The 11,128-nt window shown below is 27.5% G+C and overlaps 1 protein-coding gene across 1 annotated transcript; it reads left to right on the top strand.

The window, feature by feature from the left end:
* Positions 1 to 6,801: 6,801 nt before the first annotated feature.
* LOC105361688 (uncharacterized) lies at positions 6,802 to 7,329 on the top strand. Its single transcript, XM_011498940.1, has 3 exons — positions 6,802 to 6,870; positions 6,946 to 7,047; positions 7,123 to 7,329. The coding sequence occupies exons 1-3, from the start codon at positions 6,802 to 6,804 to the stop codon at positions 7,327 to 7,329; spliced, it is 378 nt and encodes a 125-aa protein (XP_011497242.1).
* The last annotated feature ends 3,799 nt before the right edge of the window (positions 7,330 to 11,128 follow it).

Below are 11,128 nucleotides of genomic sequence, written 5' to 3'. Positions count from 1 at the left end.
AATACAATATAATGGTATTATACATTAACATTGATTTATTTACTATTAACACAAATACTTAAAAATGTAGTTTGCTTTATTTAAATCTTTAAAAAATTTTAAAACACGATTTTGAATAGAATTTTTTTATAGAAATTTATACAACATAATTAATTTTAAATGTAAATAAAAAAAAATTATGTATCACTATTATAATATTTATACTATGTATATACATATAGATTTTAGAAATTGGTAAAATTTTTAACACCATATTTCACCTGTTATTTTAAAACGCAATTAATGACTTTAATGATAAAATATTAAGTATGCTTTAAAATGATTTTATTAAAAGTGTTTTTATATTTATACACTTTCAGCAATAATAATAATATGTTGGTGGTAATGACTAAAAAAAGAAATTATACATTGTTATATATTATTATATATCTATTACAATATATTATTATTATGATATATCAAAATGTTCCAATATTGAAATAGTGAAAAAGCGTAATTAAATAAATGAATCGATGAACAAACAAATTACATATTGGAAAATTTTGGGAAGTCAGTTTTTGTACTAGAAGTTTATTTACTATTTAGCAACGAACGAATTTTTTATTTAGGAATTATAAATTGAGATTATTTATAAAATTAGTAAGAAATCTAATTTAAAAAGTAGTATAATATATGTAATTAAATTTTATTTTATATCGCATTCATTATTTAAAGTATAAGGAAAAAGCATATATTTTTTGTGTTTTTCTTAGTCTTTGATCACGCATGCTTAACTTAAACATCTTATTTTTCACTTCATTTTTCAATGGAATTTATCAATAATCAATAATAATTGTAATTGAAATTGGCTTTATATTTCATAAATAAAGAATGTACAAAGTTATATTGTTTTAAAATAACCAATACGTTTGTCGACGTTTTTAGTCTCTCAAAATAAACAGTAGTTGATAATTTTATGGACATATATGATATAAATCGCCTTTAAATTTTTATTTATATAGATAAAAAAATAGAAAATAGCAAATGGAATAAGTTAAATCGATGAATTATTAATCATTGGTTAATTGCAACTCAGGCTGTAATTGTAGATTAAATAACAGATTTAATCGTGATTTATATTTCATCTTGATTGCAATTTTAATATCCACGTGGAAAATTGCGTAGGGCAGTCATCACAAGGACATTCAAGTACTTATGTACATGCATATCGACATGTATGCGCCATTATCGAAATGGATTAGATACATACATTTATGTAATATCGCTTGTAAAGTAAATCGTAATCTCTAACCTTCGAAGAGAACTTGCTTGAAAGCTTTATAAATCTACTTCTTTTATATTGATGTTAAATTAAAGATATATATATTAAATTACTCTAATTTGTTAATATTTTGGAAAAATATTATCTTCACTAAACGTAAATATTTGAAAACACTTAGAAGTGAAGAATTTTAGACTAATGTATAACTTAGAATTTAATTTAAAAATAGTTTTTTTATCATTTTTTCATTTTTCATAACATGCACGTTTCCATTACTTTGATGAATTTGATTCACATTGACTAAATTACTTTTATTTATTTACTAATTAAATATTCAAAGACCTCTTTTCTTATGTGTTTGATTGAATTAAAAAAATATATAGTGTAAATTATATTTATACTAAGATATACTAATACAAAATATGTGGATACACAAGTTTCTTTATATATTTGAAAATTTTATTTATTTTTTACAGTTTAAAAAATAAAACATATCCTTTTGTAAATAAAAAAATGCGTAACCTATCCACTTTCTTTCAGTAAAATATTTTGAACATAAACACAGGCATTTATTATATGAAATATGATTAATATTTGTAAGTCGTTAAAGGCATTTAAAGTAATATATGATATGATCACGATAAATGAATATAAAATAAATATAATTGTAATAATTTAAAAGTGCTAATCAAATAGATTTGACATTTCATTATATAATGGAATTACATTGTATATATATTATATTACATTACATTATTTTATTAGTGTTATGCATAGCTAAATATTAATAGTATAATAAAAATTTCTTGAAACTCAGATGAAATTTAAAAAAATAAGATTTTCAATCGGGTAGTACATAGCTTCGTTGTAACTGCATTAAACGATTGTTATAATTTATAGAAATAGTAAAATAGATCGTGAAATAAGAAAATTATAATATTCTACCATTTTACTTTAATATCCCGAAGGTCTCGCGAATCTACAAAACATTTTTTGAAGTTTTAAATGATATTTATTAGAAAATATCAAATGTGATTTATATATTATTACGTATCATTTATTATAGATGAGATTTACTATGTTCCTTATCTAACGATAAAGTAAATTTTATTATTTGAAAGAGAAGTTAATAGGTGGAAGGAATTCTTAATAGAAAAAAAGATATATATTAAAAAAATATATGCTTGAAATTAGCACTCTTCATAAAATTTACAATAAGTATGATATAAATAAATCAAGTGTTATAATACAACAGTAATTAATTAATTTTCGTACATAGTAGTTAATAACTGCTACCTGAAAGTAATGAATCTGTACTAAAAATAAATATATCATTTATATTAAAATAATTGATACTTATAATATTGCTCAATTTTAAACGAAATCAAATTCAAAATAAACATATATTTTTCCAAAAACAATTGCACAACTAAATTTTAATAATTTGCTGTAATCATTTTTATAATTTTATTATTTCATTTAAATTTAAATTTTAATGAGACTAATAATCTAAAGGAGGAGGATAAAGAATATGAAAAATCAATTGAAATATATTTAGAGTAAATTATGTTAAATCAGAATTAATATAATTATATTATGTTTGAACATTGTCTTCTCTCATTTAATAATAGTAACTTAACGTTCTCTTTGCTCTTTTTTTTTAATTTTTGTCTATCTTAATTACGTGTATTATTATTTAAAAAAAAGATAAAATAAAAGAACGAAGATATTATATTCGTTATATAATTATTTTTGTAAGTGTATAAAATTTTAGTACATTTATTAAATAATTTAAATATCTACTAAATAATTGATTAAGATTATATCAATGTATTATATAATTACTTGTAAATTTTACATATGTAATCAGTTGTCTTTTTTGGAAGTATAATAAATCTTTGGAAGTGTTATAAAATAGTAACTAAGTATTGTAATATACATATTTATTTTAATGTTATAATACATATATAATATTTATGTATTGTCTATTTCATTTTTGTTTTATGATAATTTATATATTAAAATGAATGTTATTATTGATAAAATAAAAATAAAAATATAAACAATATATTTATTTTTGAAACTATTCATTTTTTAATTTTGCTTTTATCTATATTTCTTTATTAACTTTTATTTACTCTAAATATTTCATAAAATGAAATTTTCTATTCACCAATTTATGAAATTTCAATAAAATTGGAATTCTATCTTCATTATATTTTAATACTTATTCACTTAGTAAAATGTTTAATAATAACTGATAAGATTTTTAATATATACAAGTATAATCTTTAATTATACCACAAATGTATACTTCAGTACAGAAAACAATGTTAATTTGAATTATGTACAATATTATAACAATACTTTTTAACAACAAGACTTTAAATATAATTCAGACATTTAATAATACAATAAAAATTGCTTAGACATTGATAATTTATAAAAAATATATAAATTAATGTTTAGATTTCTTGTTAATAGCTTCAAATTGTATTAATAGTTTATTAATAAAATCATTTTTTGCCTTAGATTAGGTATAGTAGTCGATTATATTGTATAATATATAGGAATTAGTGCGTACATAATTTAATGCGTATTTTTTTGTATTATGCGTATTTTTGTATTATATAGTATAATATTTATATTATTACTATATTAAGTATATTTAGGTTAGTTACCACATCATATATAATATTTCATATAACTTCAAGAATATAAAGAAAAAGTAATGAATGCTGAATTAAATATTAGATAATTAATATTCATGTATTATAGACGAAATTTTCGCTATATTCCACAGATACATGAATAGTATTTTATCGTTTCACTACTAAGAAAATGTAATTTTAATTAAAAAAAACTCCATATCTTTTATAATATATACTTTTTAAAACAATTAATGTAATTCAAATGAACATTTATGTAGCTAAAATATATTATTAATATTTTCTTATTTAATAGTATCTTATGAATTCAAATAGAAAAATAGCGAATAAAACAAATTTAAATATTTAAAAATTTCACAATAATTAAATATTAAAAAAAAATGAATAACAATATAAACTTTTTATTATAATAAAATTATTTATTATGTTTAATAAAAATACCTTTTTTATTAGCTAAATAGTAAACTAAGAAATCAAGATAACTTATATAGTAAATTTTCAAATAAAATATTTTTTACGAACATACCATGTATTTGAAGATAAGGAAAGTAACCCAGTTTAAACTTTTTAACAATTCTTTAAAATCTTTATGAATAATGAGTGTGGTTTGTTTATTTAAAATTAAAAAATAGCATAAAGCGATAATTTCTATATATGTCATGAAATAATGATACTACTGTTGAAATAAATCTTGCAACCTGCACATTCGTTAAAAACATTGAAAAGTCTTAGGAATTGAGGTATCAAAAGTATAAAAACTTTTTAATGTTAATAATATTTATCATTAATAATAATAAATTAATAAAAAAAAATTTTAATTTAACTCGATATATGCGTTAAGTTCAAAAAAGTTAATTGAAATTTTTTATGTAAGTACATTATTTAATTAATGATATTTAACCATCTCACACGTTAAGAAATATATGCTTATTTATTCAGAAATATGCGATTTTATTTTGTCTATCAATTTCACTTTCTATATCATTCAATCTTCTTTTAATACATGCTTTACACTTATTTTCATATATCCATTTTAGAGTTACATATGGACAAAAAGAATTTGCACTATTAATAATGCTATGGACTGAGTGAAGAAAACAAGAAAAAATATCGTTAATAATTATAAGACTTTGAAAATCGTTAACTTTTGTTTTTTTTCTATTTAAAAAGAAGACAGTTTTTTGCAAAATTTTTTTAAAAATGGATATAGTAGAACATACAGTAGTCCCTTCTACGATTGTACCTGGGAGTAACGATATCTCGTCGCGCTCGTGCGATAAATCCCATCTGTGTGAACAAGTAGTCAGCCTTTTTTACTTTATTCGTTTTCCTTTTTCTTCTCTACCTCATCAGTGCTCTTACAGTTTTGTTCTGTTTCTCCTATAATGTATTTCTGCAGGTTGCTTGTCACCAAGCCTGCGCGGAATGGCAATCAAGCGGTCAATGGTGCCGCACCGGTCATTGGCCACCGCACACTAGGTATTACGCGAGCCGAGGTGGTTCAATACAGACTGCTCTAGCGCGCGGGCGCCGTCCATCTTAGAGCCCATTTTCGCTGTTGCATGTTTGGGGTGGGAGATGCTATTAGTGATGAAAGCTTTACTACTACTAGTTCTGATATTGCGTATACTACCATCACGGTAGTTACTTTAGTCGCGCCTCATTCTTACATTGATTCTTCATGTTCAATTACAGTCTTTTTTTTATATAGAACATTGATTGATAAAATACTGATTAAACAGAAATAGATTATTAAATTTTATGAAAAGAAGATTTTAATTTTTTCAGTATATATATTCAGTATATGGTTTACCAATATTTTATTGATATCAATGCAATAAAGGGTATATAATATAAATTAATTTCATTATATATATATACAATAAATAAACTTAAAGTAAATTTTTTAAACTCAAATATTGATAATGTTAATTCAATATATAAATTATTAATGTAATAGTTAACTAATTTATACAATTTTGATAACAGTGGTTTTTACTGCTCTTTAAACTATCTAAAAATTTATTATTAGCATTTAATTTTTACGAATATTGTTTATATAATATATGTGTAGTACATTTATATACATATATATGTATTATATAAATTATACGATTGCCAATATATAGTGTATGTATTCTGTTCGAAACTGTTTTATTTCTTGGCTCGAACTGCCAATGTTTCAATAGCTTTAATTTAATTTACTAGTGGATGCTTCGGAAGGAGTTTAGTGAAAAGGTTGTAGAAATACAGTATGTGCTTCTTCGATAAATATATTATATTTATAATTACACTATTGTTGTATTGGATTTATTCGATGGAAGGGTGTATCCTATTCAATCATGACGATGCAGTTGCTTGGAACTGATACTGTTGTGAATGATTTACCTACGCAAAGATGCTCCTTGATGATGATGATTTTTTGTCGATTTTGTAAGAATCAACCACTGAGTGGACACACTCATTATTAGTGAGTGTTTTGTGCTATTAATAATAGCGTTATACTAGTCTTGTAACGACTAGCAATAATTGTGAACCCTCAGTATTAGGGAGATGATACTGTTAATTTTGTAAGGATCAACATCTGATTAAGCATATACTCCTGGCCAGGGAGATGTTGCTATTGTTGATTTTATATGAATCAACAACTGTGTACACACACTCTTTGTTAGGAAGTGTGTCTTTTGCTATATGATAATAGCTTTGCTAATCTTGTAAAGATTAGTAATTAAATGCACAAACTTTGTTTACTCACAGTGATGCAGTAGCCTTGATACGATCCTTTAATGATTAGTTCACCATCAAGAATCCTCCTTGTTGATGGCGATTAATTATTGCTGATTTTGCAAGGATTATAACAATGCAATCATAATGCTATCTGATTCGTGCACGGATACGTATATTACTGCCGATATTTCCAATTGGGATGCATCAGAAAACGTATGTAGCTGTAGGTGTGAGATGCTGCACAACAAGAATAAGACGAATGTTGCATTCATATGCTCAAAAACGAAGGTAGCACCACTCAAAGAACTTACAATCCCAAAACTAGAATTAGCAGCTGCGCTACTACTATCAAAGCTCATGGCACATATCAAGACCACACTAGGTATGAAGGTAAGGGCTACACACCTATGGACTGACTCTCGAGTAACGCTAACATGGATTAAATCTCACGCGTCACGGTGGAAGGAATTCGTTTGCAACAGAGTCACCCAGATTCAAGAACTTACCTCAGAAGCACAATGGAGATATGTGCCGGCAGCATCAAACCCAGCAGACTGCGCATCCAGGGGACTAACAACTAAGCTACTCAAGGATCATCCACTATGGTGGACTGGACCACCATGGATAACCACTCCAGACTCATGGCCAACACAACCGACAGAAATGGGATAAAAAATGCATTCAGGAAGTTCGCCCAAGTATCTCATTAATTGCAACAATTGACAAGCCCCACTGTAATTGGAACATCATTTACAAATACTCATTACTCAATAACGTATTGTGAATAACAGCAATACGCATCAGATTCATTGCATGCTTGAAAGGGGAACAGCCATCAAAGGCTCAGCTGACACACATTAAGATAGACCAAGCAAGAATTCAGTGGATACGAGCGATACAAGACACATACTTCTCCCATGAATTAAAACTACTGAAATCCCAAAAAAAAGTTGCTCTCCTCACTTGCATTCCATCGACTCACTGCCTACATCGATGCACAAGGTATCGTCAGAGTTGGTGGAAGACTAATGAACGCTTCATGACAGAGGACAACAAATATTGATCAAGAACACCTCAAAACACTTCACGGAGGTAACCAAATCACGTTAGCATACACTCGCCAACAGTACTGGATACTGGGAGGTCGGTCAGCTGTAAAATCACAAATATTACGATGTGTCGTCTGTGCAAAACAAAGACAAATTCGCGTACCCATAAGGGAGTGTGTCTTACAGTATGTAAGAATACCCTCGTTAATCTTGTAAGGATTAGCAATTATGTGCACAGAATTTGTTTACTCATAGTGATGCAGTAGCCTTGATACGATCCTGTAATGAGTAGATAACCATCACGAATGCTCCCTGTTGATTGTTATGAATTATCGCTGATTTTTCAAGGATCAGCAATGATTATGCACGCTTGTGAATTAAGGAGTACATCTTGTGTCGTCTGGCGTTTTCTTGATATGAAGGAGATAGCGTCAGCAACTTTTATTTGCAGCACAGGAGAATTGATGCGTCTTCCTTCTATCATCGTGAGTAGCTTGCTGAGCGACTAGTCTTCGTGAGTGAATAGCATGAGTGACTGCGTCAATGACTGAAAGTCTACTAATGCGCCTCATAGTGCGCTCGTCTTAAATAACAACGAATTTAAACTTTGTATATATATATTAATACTTAGCATCTAGAAATGTTTCGATATATAGCCAAAATGACTTAATAAACTAAAAATTTATAGTTACATATTTAACTTTAACAGAATTATTTAATAAAATAAAAAGACATTTAAAATAATATAAGAATATTTAATAGAAATGGGTATCTTATTTCTGAACTCACATACTTCTATCTAAATATTTTGATTTAGATTACCAATTTGCTTTACTTATTATATTCTTTGTAATATAAATTCAAAATGATACAAAATAAATATAAAAAAATACCAGCAACGGTTATCATTTTGGGGAAATGATTCAATGGACATAACTTCCAGGAAAATTCTTCAACGGTCGTTAGAGGTTCGGAAAAGTCGGTACATCCGAAATGATTCAAGTGCACAATCACCTCCATTATTTCTTGTGCCATAGTCGTACCCATTGTTTCTAGCGCTATGATCGGCTCTTTGTTGTCAGCTAACAAAACTGTCGCTTGGCTATTTAGGACATGCGCGCCACGAGGCGCATTTCTAGACTTTCACTCATTGATGCAGTCAGTCATGTTATTTACCTATGAAGACTAGTCGCTCAGTAACCAGCTGATCGCGATAGAAGAAAGACACATCAATTCTCATGTGCTGCAATTACAAGGTGTTGATCCTATCTTCTTCATATCAAGAAAATGCCAGAATGGTCATAGAAAAGCCAGGAAATAAAACAGTTTCGAACACTTTCATCTATTTAAGACACAATATTAATATGCTTTCATAGTTATATTTTGATTATTATTAATGGTTATAAAATATTTTTCAAATTAAGATTTGATTAAATAAATAACTGAATTGACAACATTTTAATTAATGGTATTTAAAATGTACGGTGCCATATTATTTAATTTTTATTATATATCATTTTATTTCTTATTATAGAAATTCAAATTTATTAACTATAATAAATATATTTTTATTATTTTGTTTTATTGTATTTTTTATATATGAATCAATTAATTACTTTTTATTATTTCTTTATAAATACTTGGTATTGCTTAGTTATATTATAAGATACCTTTTAAATACAATTTTAAAGCAAAATTATAATCATAATAATAATATATATTTTTCTTTAATTCATATATTAGTTGATAAATAAAGTACCAAATGCTTCTTTTGTTTCCGCCTTTTCGGATTTTAAATATCTTATGTCCATTGATTAAGGTTTCTAATATTGACGTTTTTAAGTTTAAAAATTCTCTTTAATATTAAAAATGTATATAATTAAAATGTATATCACTATATAATTATATAATTAAAATGTATATCACTATATAATTATATAATAAAAATGTATATAACCACCATAGTATAAAAATTATAAACTACGATATTATGAAAGTATATGAGTGTTTGGGGTCAGACTAAAAAACCCCCCAATGATGTGTGGTGGGAGGATTGCTGGCAAGTGGAAGAGGGAGGCGCATTAATTCAATGCCAACACACAGCGTATCTTGGGGTTTCTCTTTATTTACCGACTACAATGAATATGATTCTAAGGTGGTGCTGGAATCTGTAAAATCCTTTCCGTATTTTTCACGCGGTGATGGTAATCAGTACCTGCAGCAGTAAGAGGTATAAATCTCTGGTACTTCTTTGAATAGTGCCACGTGTTAGTGACGTGCTAACATCTGTCCCTTGTAGCCGTGATGTGTATGTCGCCTAAGGCTGTTCGCGGGATCTTCGCGAACTGATAAGTACTTAGTAGAGTCGTGCGAGGCTGGCGCTCTTGCGCTTTCAATATATGGTTTTCCTTTCAAATTGACTTCACGGTAAATATATTTGCCTTGCGTAATTTTGTGATGAATGTGTAGGTGATGCTCTTCTAGTTTATTATTCACCTTTGAATTACACTTAGCACTCGTGTCTTCTTAAATATATAGCGCGCTTAAATGATTACAAATTCTTATGGCCTCACTGTTGGCTTATTAGATTATTATTTCAGAGTTTGGCAGAATTATGTGCGTATATTGTGACAACTTTATTGGTACGTGGCAGAGTTAATAACTGATAACTGATTGATTGAGTAAATGATTTATAAAGATACAGTGAGCACCGGCGCGTGGCGAGCTGCCCTTAAATATTAGCGTGGTAGCTTGCAATGCTGTTAGCAGTGCTTGGATTTATGGATAAGTGGAAAGTCTTTATGACGTCAGAGCGAGGCTACAGAATATTCGAGAAGTCTAGAAGGATACTACATTGGACAGTTCAATAATTTTCAATCGTTGTTGCTATGTGGAAATATTGTAGAACGCTAAACAATAAGGCATAAACTAAAAAGGAATCTGTAGAAAAAACAAGATGTAAGAAGTTTGGAGAACTCCAAGCGACGTTACTGCTCGAACACCATAACATTCTAAGCTATTTAAAACCAAAACATAATATGTACACGAAAATTCTCGCCCAAAAAGTTTACAAAATCATGAGTGTCTAAAAATAGTGTACCGGGCGAGGAGGGCCAAGTAACTAAGATTAGGTGTGAGCTCCCGATGTTGATAGGAGGATTGTAGGCTAGTAGACAAGATAGTACATGTATTCAATAAAGAGTAGTTTTGTTATTTGGTTTTGTTTTATTTTTATGATTGCACTAATTGAATTCTAATTAGTTTTATTTTTATAATTGAGTTTTGCTTTTCTTGATTTGTATGTTTATTGTCACTGAGCTATCACGTACGTGGCATACACAGGAAGAAGTTGATGCCTTGCTGGTCCTCTATTTGTAACACACGTGTAGATGAAATCATACACACAGAAGAGCGAGGTCGTA

Source organism: Ceratosolen solmsi, unplaced genomic scaffold, assembly GCF_000503995.2.
Source record: "Ceratosolen solmsi marchali unplaced genomic scaffold, CerSol_1.0 scaffold30, whole genome shotgun sequence".
In the NCBI taxonomy this organism is placed as follows: Eukaryota; Metazoa; Arthropoda; class Insecta; order Hymenoptera; family Agaonidae; genus Ceratosolen; species Ceratosolen solmsi.
The sequence above is the reverse complement of the archived record's forward strand: the minus strand, read 5'-3'. Positions and strand labels throughout refer to the sequence as shown.

Coding starts and splice junctions, on each gene's coding strand:
- LOC105361688 (XM_011498940.1), top strand. CDS start 6,802: ATGCTATCTGATTCGTGCACGGATACGTATATTACTGCCGATATTTCC. Junction 6,871..6,945: donor ATTGGGATGCATCAGAAAAC/GTATGTAGCTGT, acceptor TCAAAAACGAAG/GTAGCACCACTCAAAGAACT. Junction 7,048..7,122: donor AGACCACACTAGGTATGAAG/GTAAGGGCTACA, acceptor TCACGGTGGAAG/GAATTCGTTTGCAACAGAGT.